Source organism: Rhinopithecus roxellana, chromosome 6, assembly GCF_007565055.1.
Source record: "Rhinopithecus roxellana isolate Shanxi Qingling chromosome 6, ASM756505v1, whole genome shotgun sequence".
NCBI classification, from domain to species: domain Eukaryota; kingdom Metazoa; phylum Chordata; class Mammalia; order Primates; family Cercopithecidae; genus Rhinopithecus; species Rhinopithecus roxellana.
In genome coordinates, this window is record NC_044554.1 from 55,652,806 (window position 1) to 55,674,419 (window position 21,614).

Sequence of the window (21,614 nt, forward strand, 5' to 3'; positions counted from 1 at the left end):
TTCTTTTAATGATCCTATTGAAGATAGTTTGTTTGTGCTTTGAATAGGTAAATGGCTTCATATAGCTGCAGTTCTATTTTAACAGTAATTGCACTGTAATAGCAAAAATGTCACATAATTAAATCTTTTAAAAAAATGCTGAGCTCTCAGCTCTTTATTTCCACAGTGACATCTTGTTAAACACATCACAGTACCTTGCAGAGAACGAATTAACTGCTGTGAGTTTTCTCCCTTTTTATAAATTCCATTATCACTTCCACGTGGACTTGGTGTGAAAGGTGTGGCTCCTTCTGCTTTGGCTCACAGGGCCTTTGCTTGTGTCATCAAGCAGGCAGCTGTGATTCCCCTCATCTCCTTGTGGGTTTGATTGATTCTTTTATTTACATGCTTTAGTTTCGACTCTACCCTTTAGAGACTTTCGCGCAACACATTATCTGCTATAAGAAGTTCTCACATATAGTCTGCTGAAATTGGTTTGGGAATTTGTGAAAGGCAGTACATGTTGATAATAGAATTAAGGGTAAAAGTGGTGAATTAAATAAGGCTTAGAGGAGTGAATATAGGATGTTTTTTTACAGGTAAGGACTTAATCTTAACAATAACCCATTAGGGTAGATAATATGATCTTTCTCAGTACATTGGGCCATTACATACTATATTGCAAAAGAACCAAGGGCAAGCTAAGCTCATTGAGCAAAATAATCAAAAGTATCTGGAATTGTAATTTTCCTGAATGTAGTTATTTACCAAGGATAATTAAACATTAAAATGAATGGTATGAGAATATGTACTATAGCAAAACTACCAAATTGATAATATCACAGGCTAACCAGACTGAAAACTAATACTGTTTAGTAAACATAATATCAAAAATCCTTGGGAAACACCTTTCAATATATTGTGCCTCTGATGTCATGAACTTGCCACACCTCAAGTGAGAACATGGATTTTGTCTTATGTTTGGTTTGTGTTAACTATCATTGAGGTCTTCAGTTCAGTATTGGAAATTCTATTGTAAGGATTTTAATAGCAAAACAAGTCATAGTGATTTTCTGTAATAAACTTGATTAAATTCTAGGTACTCTTGTTATCTCTACTGTCCCAATAATAATTAGCATCAGCTCACAATTTGTAAAGTAAGCAACAATTACTTTAATTCTGTGACCCCTAAATTGCAGACAAGATTATATAGCAAGGCTGTCAACAGTTTTGATGAACTTGAGTCATGGCCTATATGTTCACCTGAATCTGGCCTATTGGAAAAGGAGAGGAAAGGCGAACCTTTAAAAATGACCACATTTCTGCCAAGTATGTTCATGAGGTTGTGTCTGACTTCACTGGTAGTTTCTGAGTCTAATGGTTCTGTTCCTTTGTCCAGGCCTGGAGATATTTCCTCACTGTTCACAGCCTTTCCCTAGTGCTTGTGGAGCTCTGCATATGGGACTCATGATTCTATCCTCAGCTGCTGGTCAACCTATCACCAGTTTCTGCTTTCACTTCTCTGAGCTCAGTGTTGAAAGCTAGCAGAAACTCCATCCTTCTGTGTGGCCCAAGTTCAATGGAAAGTTGGAATAGTTCGAAACAGGGGCTCTTGAGTGAGAGAAACCTAGGATGAAAGCTGTTGTTCCCGTTTTGGTGGTTGTAACATTTAGGGCATGTTATCTATCTGAGACTCAGTTTCCTCGTTTTAAAAATAGAAATAATGATATCCACCTCTCAGGATTGTGGCAAAGATTAAATAACACAGTAAAACTGGTACATTATTTATGTGAATGTAGGTTATTTTTTCTCCTTTCTCTTGCCCTCCCTTTCTCTTTCTCCTCCTCTCCTTCCTTGTTCTTCTTCCTCCTCCTCCTCCATCCTCCTCTTCTTTTTCCTCCTTTTTCTCTTCCTTCTCCTCCTTTTTCTTATCATGTAATCAGTGTTATCATTTTCATGTTCATCCATATTTATTCCACCCCTCCCTAAATTTATCATATGACACAGTGCTACGCAACATGACACACAATTATGTATCTTTAATATCACATGGATTTGATCGTACTCCCAGATCACAGACAGTGGAAGTCTGTTCTGGCTTATCTGGCTTTTCCAAGAGTGTGGAGTATGATTCACTCATGTAAGAAAATAAATTACTTCAGCTACTCTGCTTCTCCTCTCAGTGCTACTTCCTTGAACCCCCAGGCTTAGGCTCTGTATTAGTCTGTTTTCACACTGCTGGTAAGACATACCTGAGACTGAGGAATTTACAAAGGAAAGAGGCTTAATGGAGAACTAACAGTTCCACATGGCTGGAAAGCCTCACAATCATGGGGGAAGCCAAGGGGGAGCAAGTCACCTTTTAAGTGAATGGCGACAGGTTAAGAGAGAGCTTGTGCAGGCAAACTCCCATTTTTAAAGCCATCAGATCTTGTGAGACCCATTCAGTATCATGAGAACAGCATGGGAAAGTCCTGCCCCCATGATTCATTCATCTCCCACCGGGTCCCTCCCATAACACATGGGAATTATGGGAGCTACAAGATGAGATTTGGGTGGGGACACAGAGCCAAACCATATCAGGCTCCAAGCAGCTGTGCTCAGGAAAAGTGATCCTAGCTCAATTCAGCATCTGGGAGCTCATGTAGTGGGCATGTGCATTAACCTCAGATTCTCATCTGTTGTGAATTTTCACTGGCCTCTACGCAATTCAGCATAAAGATGCTGTGCTGAAAGTTGTGCCAGAATAAAATTTGCTTTAGACATCCCTGGGTAGGGCAGTTTACCTCAGAGTTGGTCTACAAGGGTCTTTTGGCTTTCTTCAACAAATAATGAATTCCCTTGAGGAAATTATTTGACTGTCTTTTGCATTATACCAGCTGATTCAAGTTTTCTTAAAACTCTACACTGTTGATGGGAATGTAAATTAGTACAGCCACCATGGATAACATAATGAAGGCTCCTCAATAAAACTAAACATAGATTGACCATATGATCCAGCAGTCCCACTGCTGAGTATGTGTAGGTACAGAAGAAAGGAATCAGTATATGGAAGAGATATTTGGATGCCTGAGTTTATTGCAGCAGTATTCATAATAGCCAAGATATAGAAGCAACCTAAGTGTCTATCAATGGATGAATGGGTAAAGACAATGTGGTGTCTATACACAATTGATTGTTATTATGCCATAAAAAGAACAAAATTCTGTCATTTGCAGCAACGTGGATGGAACTGGAGGGACAGTATGTTACGTGAAATAATCCAGACACAGAAAGACAAATAGGGCATGTTCTCTTTCATATCTAAGGGTTGAAAAAGCCAATCTCCTGAAGGTAGAGAGTAGACTAGTGATTACCAGAGACTCGGAAGGGTAGGGGTAAGGGGAAGTGGAGAGAGTTTGGTCAATGGGTGTGCAAATACAGATAGAAGAAATAACTTTTATGGTTCTATAGCACAGTAGGTGATAGTAGTTAATAATAATTTATTGTATATTTCAAAATACTAGGAAGAGAAGATTGAGACTTCTTCCAACATAAAGGAGTGATAAATGCTTGAGGTGATAGATTGCTTAATTACCCTGGTTTGATTATTATGTGTTGTATACATGTATCAAAATATCACTTGGACCCCATAAATATGTAAAATTCTTATGTGTCAATAAAAAATTAAGAAACAACTCTAGGTACCTTTCATTGTAACCTTTAACAACATTGGTTTTTAAAGCTTTGGGCAATTCAGTCTCATATACCGGGTACCTGAGCTTGATTTTTTACCTGGTTGTTTATAATTTGTGGTGAAATATATATTTTAGAAATTATATTCTGTTATGTTTTATCTTGGTGTATATAGACTTTAAAAGTTTTTTATGGATATGAGAGTACCACTGTGGATTGGTTGCTAGAAGATTTTGAATTTGCTGAGGATGAATAGTTTTAATTTATGCATTATTTGCAATAATTTGCATAACAAGTTCAAGTAGTCTAACTTCAAGTATAGAATACAAAATTAATTAGTATGACCTGTGGGCATTTTACTTCAAACATAAAATCCAGAGCATGCACATGTAAAATGTATAATGGATTTCTCAACCAATTAATTTAATCACATTCTGGATTATGAGACATTTAAACAAACAGGAAATAGGGAAAGAGGGTTAATGGAGGCCAGGTTAGTGAAGCCATAGAAGGGTGCCAGGGCAGGACTTATATTTTGGCTGGAAAGGAGTAATTGGTAATATAATTTTCTCAGGGCTTAATATCACCAGTTAATTCCACAGTGTAGTTCCTATTACTGTACCAGAATTGGTCAAAGCTTCCTCATTGTTTTAGTCTGCTCGGGCTGCCAAAACAAAATATTATACAGTGGGTGGCTTAAATAACAGACATTTATTTCTCACAGTTCTGAAGGCAGGAAGTCCAAGCTCAGGATGCCAGCATGGTTGGATCTGCTGCGAGCTCTCTTGCTTGCTTACAGATGGCTGCCTTCTTGCTCTGTCCTCAAATTTGTGTGTATTAGTCCAGGTTCTCTAGAGAAATAGAACCAGCTGGATATATATACACACATATATATATGTGTGTGTATATATATGTATACATATATATAACAGGACATCTATTATGGTGATTGGCTCATGTAATTATAGTGGCCAAGAAGTCCCACAGGATACCTTCTGAAAGTTGGAGGACCAGGAAAGCCAGTGGTGTAAATCAGTGCAAGCCCAAAGACCTGAGAACCAGGGGAGCTGGTGGTGTATCTTCCAGTCTGAGAGCCTGATAACTGGAGTGCAGGAGTGGGGTATCACTGGTGTCCTGGAAAGAGAACCAGGAGCCATGATGTCAGAGGGCAGGAGAAGATGGATGTCCAAGCTCAAGAAGAAAGAATTCACTTTTATTCCACCTTTTTGTTCTATCCAGGCCCCAGACAGATTGGATGACATGATGACACTTGCCCACATTGACAAGGGTGGGTCTTCTTTACTCACTCCACTGATACTAATGCTAATCTCTTCTGGAAACACCCTCACAGACACAGCCAGAAGTTGTGTTTTGCCAGCTATCTGAGTGTCCCTCAGCCAAGTCAAGTTGACACATAAAATTAATCATCACAATGTGTATATACAATTCAGAGGTTTAAAGATTAGTAGTAAAATAGGCACTGGTGTACCTGCCACTTAGATTAAGAAATAGAACAAGTACCACCCCTCACTGTTCTACTGGGATAACTACTTTACATTATATTTCCATTCTTTTGATAGGTATATATTTTACCACCAACGTATGCGTCCCTAACCCAGATATTGAGTGGTTTTGAAAAACCAAGTAGCAGATCCAAATCCCCCTGTGTAAAGAAAAGGTGATGCTTTCAGTTTTAGCTTAAGGTTCTCAAGAAAGCTGAAAAGAGTCTCTAGTTCATTGTCGGGCTTCAGTTTTTCTGAGAGTACACACGGACTCATTCTGAGAGAATTTAGTGGGCAAGGTAATGACTGAGTCCTGGGCAGTCCTTGGCAGGTGTTAAGTTGAGTTCTAGCTATCAAATGAAAATATTATCACAGGGAAGAGGCTTCTTTGAATTTTTCTGCTTCACTGTGATCTAACTCTCTTGCTCTCAGGAATAGGTTCAGGCAGAGCACGTCAGGGGGTGATATAGTGTTAATATATTTTATATAACACTCATTCGTATTACAAATTCAACTTTATTGGGGCAGATAACCCAGTAGCTTCTTGATAGACGGTGGGTCCTTCATTCAGCTCTTGCTCTTGTTTGATTGTCTGAGTTATGTGTAAAAGTCTTAGAACTCTGAAGGCCTTGTTTCACTGTCTTCTTTACTATATGGTTGCCTTTGAGAAGTTCTAAAACATTCCGAATTTTAATCCTTTGTATATGATCTGGTTTTTCCTTTCTGTACACTTGTAGATTCTTCCCTTTGTCCCCAGTACTTTTCAATTTCAAAACAAGATGATGTTATTTTGTTCTGGAATTATTGTGCTTGGCGTTTGGTGGATCATTTCAGTTTGGGAAACTAATGTTCTAGGAAATATTCTTCATTTTGTTTTTTATATTTATTCTCTATTTTCTTTTGTTTTTTTAAAACTCCTGTGTTATGGGGATGTTTTTTGAAACTCCTATTATTGAGACCTCCTGGACTAGGTTTCTATTTCTTGTTTTTTTAGTTTTTCTCTCCTACTTTCTATCTCTTTTTATTTTTGCTCTACTTTTTTAGAGGTTTTCTCAACTTTATATTCTAACTTTTCTAATGAGGTCTCTATTTGATCAAATTTTTATTTTCAAAGGGTTTTGTACTATTTTATTCTCTGAATGAGGCTCCTCTTTTTTTCCTTCATATTCTTTGTATCATTTAATATTATTTTTCCATTTCATGTGTGGACCATTTTCTCTCAACTCTCTGAGGATATTAAAGACATCATGTTTAAAGTATTTTCCCCTGTGCAAGTTCATTTTCTATTTTAAAAATCTTTTAGATTTAGGGGTATATGTGCAGGTTTATTATGTGTCACAGGTGTTTAGTGTACAGATTATTTCACCACCTAAGTAATAAGCATAGTACCAGATAGACAGTTTTTTGATCCTCACGCTCCTTCTTCTCTCTACCATCAAGGAGGCCCTGGTGTCTAGTGTTCCCTTCTTTTCATCCATGGGTGCACAAAGGTGGGGAATATTTAGGTCCTACTTATAAGTGAGAATATGTGATATTTATTAAATAGATTTCTGTTCCTGAATTAGTTCACTTAGGGTAATGGCCTCCAGCTCCATCCATGTTGCTGCAAAGGACATGATCTCATTTTTTTTTTTTTTAATGGCTATATAGTATTGCATGGTGTGTATGTACCACATTTTCTTTATCCACTCTACCCTTGATGGGCATTTAGATTGATTCCATGTCTTTGCTATTGTGAATAGTCCTGCAGTGAACATACACATGCATGTGTCTTTATGTTAGAGTGATTTCTGTTCTTTTAGGTATATACCCAATAGTGAGATTGCTGGGTCAAGTGCCAATTCTGTTTGAGTTCTTTGAGTAATTGCCAAACTGCTTTCCACAATGGCTGCAATAATTTACATTCCCACTAACAGTGTATAAGCACTCCCTTTTCTCCACAACCTCACCAGCATCTGTCATGTTTTGACTTTTTAGTAATAGCCATTTGGCTGGTGTGAGATGGCATCTCATTGTGGTTTTGACTTGCATTTCTCTAATGATCAGTGATATTGAACTTTTTTTTATATGATTGATTGCCAGATATATGTCTTCTTTTGAAATGTGTCTGTTCATGTCTTTTGCCCACTTTTTAAAAATAAATTTGTTTAAGTTCTTTATAGATGCTGGATATTACACCTTTGTCAGATGCATTATTTGCAAATATTTTCTTCCATTCTGTAAGTTGTCTGTTTATTCTTTTGATAGCTTGTCTTACTGTGCAGAAGCTCTTCAGCTTAATTAGGTCTTATTTGTCAGTTGTTGTTGTTGTTGCAATGGCATTTGGCATCTTTGTCATGTAAACTTTGCCAAGTCTTATGTCCAGAATGATGTTTCCTCGTTTATCATTCAGGGTTTTTATAGTTTTACATTTAAATCTTTAATCCGTATTGAGATGATTTTTGTATATGGTGTAAGGGAGGGGTTCAGTTTCCGTCTCTGCATATGGCTAGTCAGTTATTCCAGCACCACGTATTGAACAGGGAGTCCTCTTCCCATTACTTGTTTTTATCGACTTGGTTGAAGATCAGGTGGTTGTAGGTGTGTGGCACTATTTCTGGGCTCTCTATTTTGTTTTATTTGTCTATTTGTCCGTTTTTGTACTAGTATCATGTTGTTTTGGTTACTATAGCCTTGTAGTATAGTTTTGAGTATTGTGATGCCTCCAGCTTTTTTTAAAAGTTATAATTGCCTTGGCTATTTGGGCTTTTTTTTTTTTTTTTTTGGCTCATATGATTTTTAAAATAGTTTGTTCTAATTTTTGTGAAGAATATCATTGGTAGTTTGATAGGAATAGCATTGAGTCTGTAAATTGCTTTGGGAGGTATGGCCATTTTGGTGATATTGATTCTTCCTATCCTTGAACATGGAATGTTTTCCTGTTTGTTGGTGTCATCTCTAATTTATTTGAGCAGCGTTTTGTAATTGTCGTTATGGGGATCTTTCACCTCCCTGGTTAGCTGTATTCCTGGGTATTTTATTTTGTTTGTGGCTATTGTGAATAGGTTTGTGGTTTTTTTTTATTTTGTTCTCAGCTTGGATGTTATGTTGTTGGTGTATTGGAATGCTACTGATTTTTGTACATTTATTTTGTATCCTGAAACTTTGCTGAAGTTGTTTATCAGAAAAAGGAGATTTTGGGCAGAGATTCTCGGGTTTTTTATGTGTAGAAACTTATTGTCTGCAAACAGAGATAGTTTGATTTCCTCTCTTCCTATTTGGGTGCCTTTTATTTCTTTCTCTTGCCTGATTGCTCTGGCTACAACTTCCAGTACTACATTGAATAGAAGTGGTGAGAGTGAGCACCTTTGTCTTGTTCTGATTTTTAAGGGGAATGCTTCCAGATTTTACCCATTCGGTATGATGTTGGCTATGGGTTTATCATAGATGGCTCTTATTATTTTGAAGCATGTTCCTTCAGTGCTTAGTTTGTTGAGGGTTTTTAACAAGAAGGGATGTTGAATTTTGTCAAAAGCCTTTTCTACATCTGTTGAGATGATCATGTAGTTTTTGTCTTTAGTTCTATTTATATGATGTATCACATTTATTAATTCATGTATGTTGAACCACCTTGCATCCCAGGGATAAAGCCTACTTGACCATGGTGGATTAGCTTTTTGATGTGTTGCTGGATTTGATTTGCTAGTATTTTGTTGAGGATTTTTGCATTTATGTTCTTGAAGGATTTTGTGTGTGTGTGTGTGTGTGTGTGTGTGTGTGTGTGTGTGTGTGTGTGTGTGTCTGCCAGGTTTTGGTATCAGGATGATGCTGGCCTCACCAAATGAGTTAGGGATGAGCCTCTCCTCCTCAGGGTTTTCTTTTCCTTTCTTTTCTTGAATAGTTTCAGTAGGAATCGTACCAGCTCTTCTTTATACATCTGCTAGAATTTGACTGTGAATTTGTCTAGTCCTGGGCTTTTTCTGGTTGGTAGACTTTTTATTACTGATTCTGTTTTGGAACTCATTATTGGACTATTCAAGGATTTAATTTCTTCCTGGTTCAATCATGGGAGGAGGTATGTTTCCAGGAATTTCTCAATTTTTTCCTGTTTTTCTAGCTTGTGTGCAGAGAGGTATTCACAGTAGTCTTTAAGAGTGTTTTATATTTCTGTGGGGTAATAAGTGTCACTTCTGATTGTGTTTATTTGGATCTTCTCCCTGTTTTTCTTTATTAGTCTAGCTAACAGTCTATCTTATTAGTTATTAAAAAAAGCAACTCCTGGATTTGTTGATCTTCTGAGTGTTTTTCACTGTCTCAGTTTTCTTCAGTTCAACTCTGATTTTGGGTTATTTATTGTCTTCTGCTAGCTTTGGGGTCGATTTGCTCCTGTTTCTCTGGTTCCTCTAGTTGTGATACTAGATCATTCATTTGAGATCATTCTAACTTTTTGATGTGGGCATTTTGTGCTATAAACTCCTTGTAACAACATTTTAACTGTGTCCCAGAGATTTTAGTATGTCATGTCTTTGTTCTCATTAGTTCCAAATAATTGATTAATTTTCACCTTAATTTCATTATTTCCCCAAAAGTCATTCATGAGCATGTTGTTTATTTTCCATGTAATTGTACAGTTTTGAGTGATTTACTGAGTGTTGATTTTTATTTTTATTTAGTTGTGGTCCAAGTGTGTGGTTGGTATGATTTTGCTTTTTGGAATTTGCTGAGGATTGTTTTGTGTCTGATTGTGTGGTCGATTTTAGAGTTTATGTGCCATGTGAAGATGAGAAGAATGTACTTTCTGCTGTTTTGGAGTAGAGACTTCTGTAGATGTCTGTTAGGTCCATTTGGTCAAGTGTTGAGTTCAGGTCCTAAATATCTTTGTTAGTTTTCTGCCTTGATTATCTGTCTAATACTGTCAGTGGGGTGTTAAAGTCTCTCACTATCATTGTGTGATTATCAATTACCTTTGTAGGTCTCTAAGAATTTGCTTTATGAATCTGGGTGCTCTTGTGTTGGGTGCATATATATTTATGATAGTTCATTCCTATGGAATTGAACCCTTTACCATTATGTAATGCTATTCTTTGTCTTTTTTGATCTGTGTTGGTTTAAAGTCTACTTTGTCTGAAATAGACTGCTTTTTTCTGTTTTCTGTCTTTTTTCCATTTTCTGTCTGCTTGGTAGATTTTTTGTGTGTCATTGCATGTGACCTGGGTCTCTTGAAGACAGCATACCATTTGATCCTGTGTCATTATCCAACTTGCCACTCTGTGCCTTTGAAATGGGGCATTTAACCCATTTACATTCAAAGTTAGCGTTAATATGTGTGAATTTGATCCTGTCACTGTGTTGTTAGCTCATTATTGTGCAGATTTGTCTGTGTGATTGCTTTATAGTATCACTGGTCTGTGTATTTAGTCATGTTTTTGTAGTGGCCGGTAATGGCCTTTCCTTTCCATATTTAGTACTCTCTTCAGGACCTCTTATAAGGCAGGTCTGGTGGTAATGAATTCTCTTGGTATTTGCTTGTCTGAAAAGGATCTTATTTTTCCTTTGCTTTGAAGTGTAGTTTGGCTACATATAAAATTCTTGGTTTGAAATTCTTTTCTTTAAGAATGCTGTATATAGGCCCCTGATCTCTTCTGTCTTATAGGGTTTCTGCTCTAAGGTTAGCTGTTAGCCTGATGGGGTTCCCTTTGTAGATGACCTGCCCCTTCTTTCTAGTTTCCTTAAACTTTCTTTCTTTCATTTCTTCCTTGGAGAATCTGACGATTGTGTGTCTTGGTGATGATCTTCTTGTGTAATATTTCACAGGGTTTCTCTTCATCTCCTGAACTTGAATGTTGGCCTCTCTACCAAGGTTGGGGAAATTTTCATGGATGGTATCCTGAAATGTGTTTTCCAAGTTTCTTGCTTTCTCTTTTTCTCTTTGAGGAATGCTGATAAGTCATAGATTTGGTCTCTTTAAATAATCCCATATTTCTCAGACATTCTGTTCATTCTTCTTCATTATTTTTTCTTCATATTTGTCTGAGTTATTTTGGAGGACTGGTCTTCATGCTCTGAGATTCTTACTTCAGCTGGTCAGTTCTGCTGTTAATAACTTGCAGTTGTATTCTGAAATTCTTGAGTTTTTCAGCTCTAGCATCTCAGTTTAGTTATTTCTTAAAACGGTCATTTCATCTTTCATCTGCTGTATCATTTTATTGTATTCTTTAGAATTTTTGGATTGGGTTTTAACATTCTTCTGAATCTCGATGATCTTCATTCCTGTCCATATTCTGATTCTATTTCTGTCATTTCAGCTATTTCAGACTGGTTAAGAACCATTGCTGGGGAACTAGTGCAGTCATTTGGAGGTAAGAAGACTCTCTGGCTTTTTGAGTTGCCAGAGTTCTTGCGCTGGTTCTTTTTCATCTTTGGGGGCTGATTTTCCTTCAGTCTTTGAAATTGCTATCTTTTAGATATTTTTGGTTTTTGTTTGCTTTATTTTCTTTGGTGTTGTTGGGTGTTTGATTATGGTATAAGGTGGGTTTGGTCAACTGGCTTCATTTCTGGAATATTTTAGGGGGCCAGTGCTCAGCTCAACACTCCTGAGCTGTGTGCTTTAACTCTGGGGGGCTCATTTTGGGCCCCCTGCTTTCTTCTCTGGCTCTTCAGGGTTAGGAACCTGTTGCCCTGATGGGCAGTGACAGCCAAAGAGCTTCACTGGGTGGTGGAAGTGAGATCTGTGCTCATTTGTACATGCCAGAAATAGCAGCGGTGTGATGAGGTGCATGCTCATCAGCTGGAGTGGGGCACTGGTGGGCCAGGGGTTTACCGCCTCCATACAGGCATTTGCAGGTGGCAGTAATAGTGGGTGTGGTGGGGCACTGGCAGGTGTGGGACTGGTGGTCTCCATGTGTGCATTCACACTGGAGGCAATGGCAGCATAAGGCAGGGAGTGGGGCTGCTGATCTTCATTTGCGTACTTTTGCTAACAGTGGTGATACAGCTGGGTGAATGGGAGCAGGTTGTGCTCATGCTGGCAGCAGTGGCACAGTGGGTTGTAGATACGTCCTGGCTGGGAAGGGTGGACAAGGTCTTCTGGCACACACACACTGGCAAAATGATATGGGGGTGGCCTTGGATGAATGCATGACAGCAAAGTGGTACAGAGGATGCTGCAGTGGTGGGAGGGTGCAGGTGGGCTGACATGCCTTGGCAGGGGCCACTGTGCTGGAGCTATTTGATTGTCAGGCACAGTCTGCCAGCACAGGAGCTATTATGCATGTCCCTAGGAGACACCCCAGTTGAGCATCTGTGGCTGCACTGCAAGCAGGAGAGGCCAGCACACAGGGGTCACTCAGGTCAGGCTGGCCCAGATCTCTTCAGGTCTGACAGCTCCCCTAAGGCTAAAGTTTCCTAGGGGAGCATGGGACGCCTTGGGGGATGGGCATCCCTGGTCATGCTTCACTGCGGACATTGCTGCCCCAAACCCTCTGGGCTCCAACTGGCTGGAGCCCTGCCCCTACCACCTCTCTAAGTAACTGTCCTTTCCAGCTTAAGTTTCTGTGGGGGTCGTGTGGTCTCCTGCTGCCAGGATTCTACAAGTCCATGGTGAGAGTAGGTCATTCCTTGCCTGCTCAACTCACCACTATCCCAGGGGCAACTGAGGGCCAGGAACTGATGTGTGGTAGCCCCATGCAGGGCTGCCAGCTTTCCCCCGCTTAAGCCCAGCATCTGTGTCCTCCCTCTAGCCATTCTCAATGCTTTTCTTCTGAAGATCCGCTTAGAATCTTCCTGATGTCCTGGTCCCTCAATGGCAGATGTTCCCTCTGGCTGTGTCTATTCAGCTATCTTGCCTGGAGAATCCTGTGTATTTTGATCTTTGGATTTTGCATCAGAAAGATTTCTCAATTTTCTGATCACTTTTGCCTTTCATTTCATTATTAAAAGTGGGAAATATAAAAGCTGCCTGGAAGTTCTGAGCTCATGCATAAAGCTTATTGACTTCAAGCTTCAATGTGAGGGAACTGGGTGAACTGTTTCTTGGGAATGATGAATTAGTGCTGTCTTTAGACCTATGGGAGAGGTGCTTCAGCTCTAGATGTCCCGGATATGTCCCATTTCTGGCTTTGCCCTGCTTCATGGGATGATGTGTCTAAAGTGCTAAGGAAAAGGGCTTGTCTAGGGATTTCTCTACCCTTTTCTAGACTATTCTTTGGATTCTTAGAATTCCTGCCCCAACAGCTCCAGACCTGCTTCTAGGATCTGCATAGGCCTCTTCTTCTGGTCTAGTCTCCCAGGAGTCATGTGGAGTGGGCATAGGACTAACGAAGGCCCTTCCTTTGGGGCAGCAGTTTGCATGGGCTTTGGAGAAAGCTTGGGGATATGGTCTGTAATGTCTGTATACATATGCACAAGGACTTTCGTGTTTTGAACAGATCCACGGAGTGGAAAGAGAAGGAGGTCTGACTGTGGACCACAAGAACTATGTTTTGTTCTAATACTCCTTGGAGTACAAGAATTATGAGTTTCAGCATCTCATTTAGGTAACTACAAAGGAATATTTATCAGGATAGGAAGATAGAACATATTTCACTTAACAGTTTTGGGAATTCACATTAAACTTATAAATATATAGAAATATGGAATGCAGGTCTTTATGTTCTTGGGTTGAGCCTTATAAATGTTGGGAGTGGGCCTGTTCTCTTGTTAATGTATTTCCTCATGGTTTTGTCAGATTCCATTGAGATGAGTTTTCAATGTTTTTCTAAGAAAGTAAGGTTCTGGCTGCCAGCTTTTAGGGAATTCAGTGTGGGAAGAAAGCTGGGGATCACTGCAGTCTTCAGATGATCAATTAATCTTCATTTTCTGTAAGGTAACTGCACCTGCCCACAGTGGGTGGTGGATATCTGGTGATCTAACATCCATTGCTTCTATCTTAACCACTTCCTTTAACTTCAGCTCCTGAGGCACCCGGTGCTGCCAGTTTGCAAGCCTTTTGAGGGTTTTGCAGTACAAATTGTTTTGGTTCATGTCTATCCCCACCAGTGGTTTAGGATTTGACTCTCTAAGGGCTCTGAGTCAGTTACCAATTTTTCATGTACTTCGTCTGTTATTTTCTCCTTATTTTTGTTCATTTCTTTTAAAAATCTATTTACTGTAGGTTAGTAGTATTTCTGGTGAGAGATTAATATGTATGTTAAATCTGCCATCTTATTCTAGAACCCAGCTTGTTCTTTTCACTTAGATGGAACTTGTGAATTCCATTTAATCCCAGTAATAAAAGTTCCATTATGAAGGTTGAGTATTGACTCATGCTTACTGGACTTTAACAAAGTCTCTACTACCAAAATAAGATGAATTGTTGAGCTCAGGGATAGTGACACTGGAGCTCAGGTGATAAGTGCTCTCACTACTCCTAAGTAAAATAGAGGAAATGTCAAGGAAGCTTGGCCATTGGTTAACAATAGTGTAGAAGGAAGGTGGTAATTTTTGAAAAGTTTCTGCTTTCTCTTCGCCATGTAAAGGCCCAAATGGAAGTGTCAGGTTACAATATTTTTCTACTCTAGTTGTTTTCTTACATGGCAGAAAGAGTAGGAAGTTAGTTTTAAGAAAACTGGAATATAACTTATTAAACTACTGCTAGCTAATGCTTGTAGTACTATGCTAAATTAAAAGAAAGATGATTGGGTATATCTATTTTCTGGCTAAAGATGCTCAAAAGATAGTGAAAAGAGTAAGGGAGAATAAAAATTGATGTTTTGATAATTTGTTTTCAAATATAGTGTTGTATTGAATCTTCACAAAATCCTATATGACATCTTTTCTGAACACCATAGTCTTTAAACCAAGGCTCAGAAGAATTGACTAAGTAGCTAACTTGAGTAATTTGCAAGACCAAAGCAGTACTGGGATTTGAACCCAGCAGTGGATGATGGCAAATCCTTTCTACTGCATATTGTTACCTTCTTGGAATAAATTTGACAGTTGTTGGTAATCATGCTATGAAATTGTGGTAGAGAATGTCCTCTTTTTCTTTCTTTTTTCCTCACAATTAACAGCTAAGTATTGCTCAATCGAAAGCGGTTACTATTACTTTGCTCCTCGAAGAACAGGCAAAGTTGTTGATTTTATACCCATATTAGAGATGAATGACACGTCTTTGAAAACTTCTTGTTAGCTATTCCTCTTGATTCCATATCTTGAATATACAATCTCTAATTGTAGTTTAAAATGTCTGCCACCAAATACATTGAATTTATACTTGGACCAGACTAACTCCAAACACTGGTAATAGAAGGAAACCAGAGGTGTTGACAGGATTCCTGCATATCTATAAAATATATCTCCTAACTTGAGTAAATGGATAAACATTGATTAAAATCTATTTTCTACTTTTGCACATTTGATATTAAGAGGAAATATCATTAAGCAAGATTCCAATGTGGATGCTCATGTTAATTATAGCTATATTCCATTTCCAGATTTATTATCTAGGTCAAAATTCCAACTTTTCCTCATCATTCTTCAAATATTAAAAATTCCATTCTGCTCTTATCTTGGTGGATCAACTTATTTCAGGCTTTATAGTAAGTCTAGCTGAAGATGATTAATCACTATTTTTAAGAGATCTCCTTATTGAATTTCCCTTCCTTTTCCTACAAAGAGGCATGATTGCCATGCTGAAAACTTTTTGATGCTGCTGTTTATCTTTTAAAAGAAGGATAAATATTCTTTTAGAATGATTATTACTCCCCCAAAGATATGCCACTTACAAAAGTGCTCCTTATCCTCTACTGACTGCCTCTTGCTTACCTTGCTTCTTGTCTACCCTGGAAAAGTGACTTGTACCTGAAAGACAGACTTTCTCTTTTGCATACAAACAGTCATTAAGCCCATCTTCCTCCTCCTTTTTATACTCATTTATTGAATATCTGCCATTTCTTTACTAGGCATTGGGGAAGTGAAGGTAAACAATCCATACTCACTCACAGGCTTCCATAGTTCCACAAAATCTTGGATGCCTTAAAGATTTATGCATGCAGGACTTTAGAAACATAAAGGAATGGGGTAGTGGGTTTGATTAGGTCTCCCTAGCAGAAACCAATCTAGGAGGTAACATTGAGATACAAACAGTATTTCTTTTTCTCTAGACCACCTTTGCTCCTACAGCTAAAACATCAAATGAGGCTTCATGTTCTTCAGAGAGCCTAAAATCTACCCCTCCGCCTAGGCAAGAATTAGCCCCTCTTTCCTATAGTTTTCAAATGACTAAGTTTATACATTTAATATGGTCTGTGTTATACTTATTATTTTTTTGTTTATATATATGCCTTCTCTACTACTTAGAGATTCTTCAAGGTTTTTTATGCATTTTAAATGTATCTTCTTCTGTGTATTATGAATTTTTAAGGTTCTAGTACTTTGTATTTTCAGACACATATATTGATGATGGCTTTAAAAATACACTCAATGAGTAAATGATTGTAAAAAATTATTAGAGAACACCACTGCCTTATCATTTGCTTGCTACTTTCCAGTTGGTTAATTCAAAATTTTGAAAGTTCTATGTTAAATCATGGATTTAATATTGTAATTGTACTTTTAAAATAAGAAATTTGTAGATACTTTTTTTTTTTTTTTAAGTTTTGGAAAGAAGACTGTTTTTCAGTATTTCAGGACTCTTGTGATTATATCTGAAGTAGGTTCTATACACTAAAGCCACTGTGTGTGTTTGACACTACCTAAGTAGGATATTTTATAAGGTGCATAACTTAGTCTTGTCTTGTTTTCTGAGGTGCTGCTGTTACCACACTTACACTTGGCCATCCTTAACATTAGTTGGATTTTTAAGCTTTGCCTCTTCTAGAAGTTGTTTTTTGTTCTTTTCTTTCTAACGTTTTATGCCTTTAGTTCTGGTGTTGGCCACCAGGTAGCAACAGTGCCTTGAGTAGCTCAAGTCTCATAAATAGGAAGCTGTTGTAGACAGACAAAAAGATGAAGTTCTCTGCATTCAGGAAGGAAAGGAGTAAGTGTCCAGAATCCTCAATTTTTAATTCCTCTCTGGCACTATGTCCTCATGTTGTCTATTACAAATGCAAGCATAAATTTATGCATAAGCATAAAAATGCAAGTACAATTGTCAACTGGCCATGAGCAGCCTCCCTGTTCTGCCAGTCCATCGTTACTGTGACAATTCACTTCATCTCAGGGCCACTGAAATACAGTGAGATGAAGGACAGTTGGCAAGGGGCAACATGGATCATGCTAGGGAAGTGTGTGACAACTGCAAACAAGAAGAGACTGAAATAATAAAAAAGGTATAAGGAGAAAGTGCTTCTTTCTTTTTATGGATGTTATCTAAACCCAAAATATTTATGAGATTGTTTTTTAACCATGAAAAACATATTTATGCTGATATAGAAAAATCAAATATGTTATTTTAGATTTTTCTTCTTCCTTCACCCTTAGCGATACCTCTGGGTATTCTAGTTGTACGTGGAGACTGTGATTTGGAGACTTGCCGTATGTACATAGACCGCCTACAGGAGGTGAGTTTATTTAGCCCATTTCTTATTCTCAACTTTCCATTTTTGTAAACAATTACTAGCCATACGTATTTGCTTCTGAAATGATGCATTTGGAGAGGAAATGGAAATGTGATGGCTTTGTCCTTCAAGCATACACTGTATGTCACCCTCTCCCACTGTCTCTGTTGTTCACTCCTCAGATAGTTGAAATGGGAAAGCATTGACTGGTTTAACTACAGGGTGCTGTTGCCCTGGTGTGTTCTGTAACTATAGCTTGGAACTTGTCATCTTACCAGACACATACCTGTATATTTGAGATGTTCAGAATTTCAACAGGGACTGTTAAATTATGGAAGAAAACAGTGATATTTAATGTTTTGTGTCTGACGCTTATGTCAGAGACAGCTAGATTTTGTAAACAAAAAAATAAATAAAACTTCTGTAGGAAAGAAAAATCCTCTACATTTCATAGTAATTTGTCAGAACACAAAGAATAATCTCTTTTTTTTTTTTTTCTCAATCTGGTCTTGCTTTAGAGAAACAGAAAGGAAGTGACCCCAGTGTATGGCACTCCCAAATGTGAACTGCACCAGCAAAGCCAGGAGACCCAAACTCATCCTTACAATTGTTGTTGGTTGTTTCTGCAAAAATTTGAGGGGGAGTTTTAACTGTCTGCATTCCACAAATTGCAAAAAGCATAAATGACGATTTCTTTATCATTGTTTTTTGATGAAAGATGTATATTAGAGCCACTTTTCTTGGTGTGGCCTAGACATTTGTATTTTTACAGCTGTTGGGTAGTACCCAACTGATACCCCTTGATAAGCAACTCTGTCCCAGTCAACGTGTTATACATAGGTAAAGACTGTAAATAAAGTCAATACATACTGTTTAAAATCACTCTGAATTGTAACCTCTTATCCCTGAATATTTGATTCTGTTTCTCTTGGTGGAAATAAATTCAGGTGGGAGGCACATAGTGATGTGAAAAATTACTGATTTTGAGAAATAGATGACAAATTTTGAATACTGATATGGATGAGAGAAAGACGGTCAATGAATTTTATACTTATGGCTTCGTTAAGCTACTTTGACTGAGAATAGCCACTTAAACAAATTAAAATATATGAATTTTTAGTGACTCAGGTCCAATTCTATTCATATGTTCCCAAACTTCTAGTATCTCATTTCCCAAAATAATGTTTGTATTTTGCTGTGGAATCTCACAGCAAAATAGAGGTTTCATTACAGAAAACTGTAATAAAAAAATGAATCATAATTGGTACCAAACCTTTTTACCTTTTTTTTTTTTTAAATTAACACTTGTAGAGCTTTGTTAACAAGACTTCACAGTAGAATAATATTAATACATGATTGATGAATTGACTTTGTTAAAATCTAACTTAACTAACTGAATAGCATGTTTATTGTACCAATATTCAACTAAAAGTAGGATTTTTAAAAAAGAGGCAACTCAACATATAAAGAGGAAAAGTTTTTAAAACTAATGGAAAGTACTTTGATGAAACCCTGTGGGAAACAGGTATAAGGACAAAGTTACCCAGGATTGCTGACATCTATAAATAGAATCATGACACTCATTAGCAAGGAAGCTTAGGAGGCACGACAATGGTGACAAGTTCGTTATAAAACTTTATGAAAGGAGTCAGGCTTTCACAATCTGCCAGTAAAACTTCATTAATTTCAACTCTGTTAATTTGCACTTCGTGGTAATGTGGAGGTGGTTGGTGATTTTTCTCTTTGTAGTCTATGAAAACCCCTATTTGCTAAGTGACTTATCAGTATAAACAGTTACCGTGACAGTATGTATCTGGTCTAAGAAAGAAAAGCTTCCTAATTGTTTAAGGGGATTTCCAAAGCCTTCTTCACAAGCCTAAAGTTCACATGCAAATTAAATGTAATCCCCCTTTACTAGAACAAAATTGCCTATCTTTTACTTCTGGTCTCCTCTTTAGGAGATTGAAATAATAATATATCACTTACCTGTAAACACTATGTAGGACTTACAAGTTTCAATAGCTTAATGACCTTCTCTCAGTCCAACTTGGTTTGCTTTTATGATTTCTGGCATTACCTTCTTTATTTAACCTTTATGAATTTGGGTGTGTTGGATACTTTCTAGATGAGCATAATAATAGTAAATTGGGAGTTCAGTTGAGATCGAGTTGTGGGGCAGCTTCTTCAAACTAATTTTAAGGTATGGATTTTTTTTTTCCATTTTCTCATTAGGACCTACAGTCAGTTTCTTCTGGCTCCCAGAGAGTTCATTACCAGGTAACAAATAATTGACTCTCCTTGTTTCTTACCTTCCGGCCAAATGAAGTCCATCTTTCAATTAATGTCTCATTTTGATTTAGAGTTCATATCTTCCCAAGGGATAGAGTTCATTCTAAAAACCTAGTGAAAATGGTATTCTGATTCTTTTGTGTTTTCCTGATTTTGGACCACCCTAGCCTAGCACAAATTTGGACTGTGGATTTTCTCCTAGATCATTTAGAAAAGGTTATAACATTGAGGGCTTTCGGTAACAAATACCAGAAAATTCAGCTGAAACTAGCTTAGCAGGGAAAGGGTCTCTTGGTTCACATAAGCAGAAAGTCCAGATCAAGGTGGATTTGTCATCCCATTTGGTCATGGCTCACACTCCACTTTCCTGCTGGTCCTTCTGTTTTGTTCTCCTCTTCCTGTCCATTTTACCTCTGGCCTAGATGACCTTGTGGTCCAAGATGACTGCCATTAGCCACCAGGACTATGTTTTATCCGTCACCTCCAGAAAAAGAGAATTCCCTGCTTCCTACAACCATCAAGCAACAGTTTTAAAATGTAATCTGAGTGGTTCATCCTGGTCTTTTGGACAATCTAATAAACTCAGTCTGCCTCTCTCTGTGGCCCATATGAAGTCCGTAGGAGAGCACTCTGTTATTCTTTGTCCCAGCAGACTTTAGGGGTGCAGTTTCTTTCCAACTTCCTCATCCCACTTGTGATGCAGAGATCTCTTCAGCCATCTTCTTACCCATTAGATTTCTCAGACATGATGTAGATCCTAGCACACATTATTACTCCAGACTGCAAGGAGCCCAAACAAAGCTCTTCAACTGGTCTCATTAAAGCCCTTTTATCTGAGAGTCTCCTTACCCTGCCCTGTTAAGAGGAAAGCTATGTGGGAATCACAGCATGCCAACAGTTCTCTCCAAATAAATCTCTTCAAACCCTTTATACTTCCATGTGGGGAGGAATGTAACTCTGCCTAAATTTATAAATGTGTAAATCCTGGTTTAGCACTTCACTTTGGATTTTTGTGTCTATTTTCCTATGGCTGAAATTTCCAATTTAACATCCTTTAGCATAAATAGAAAACACAACAATTTAAAGAAAAACCTGTACCTTGTAGCCTTCTAGGTAGCTTTCTTCCCCTACCAATCATACTCTGCCCTTGGCTGAAGCAGCTTATCTTCAGGCTTAATGGCAGGAATGGCCTTTGTGTTCTCATTTGTATGTTTATTTCTCAAACATCATATCCCACACTTTCAGAGTTCTTTCTTCCCTCTCTCTGGCCTTGAAAGGAAGAGAAGTCACTTAGGATATATTTACATTAAGAAAAAAAAAAAAATGAACTTCTTCTAGACTGTTTTTACCAACCACTAGAAGACAAATTTCCACCTAATTTTTTAGACAGAGCACAGCTTTCATCAGAGTGACTATTTGCATATTTACCCAGAGCCACTGTCTAGGTATACATTTTATTTTAAAAAGTATAGTGCTTTCACAATAGCAAAGACACGGAATCAACACAAATGCCCATGAACGATAGACTGGATAAAGAAAATGTTGTACATATATACCATGGAATACTATGCAGCTATAAAAAGGAATGAGATAATGTCCTTTGTACTGACATGGATGGAGCTGGAAGCCATTATCCTCAGCAAACTTATGCAAG

At 37.8% G+C, this 21,614-nt stretch overlaps 1 protein-coding gene across 3 annotated transcripts in view; it reads left to right on the forward strand.

Annotated features, from left to right (window-relative positions):
* DGKI (diacylglycerol kinase iota) overlaps positions 1-21,614 on the forward strand; it is a 467,119-nt gene that overhangs the window by 351,386 nt on the left and 94,119 nt on the right. For 2 of the 3 annotated variants that reach the window (XM_030932674.1, XM_030932676.1), the window contains exons 22-24: positions 11,441-11,494; positions 17,595-17,674; positions 19,904-19,948. In XM_030932674.1, coding sequence (XP_030788534.1) covers positions 11,441-11,494; positions 17,595-17,674; positions 19,904-19,948 — 179 coding nt within the window. The remainder of the gene's footprint in view (positions 1-11,440; positions 11,495-17,594; positions 17,675-19,903; positions 19,949-21,614) is intronic. The other variant, XM_030932675.1, reaches the window with a different exon arrangement.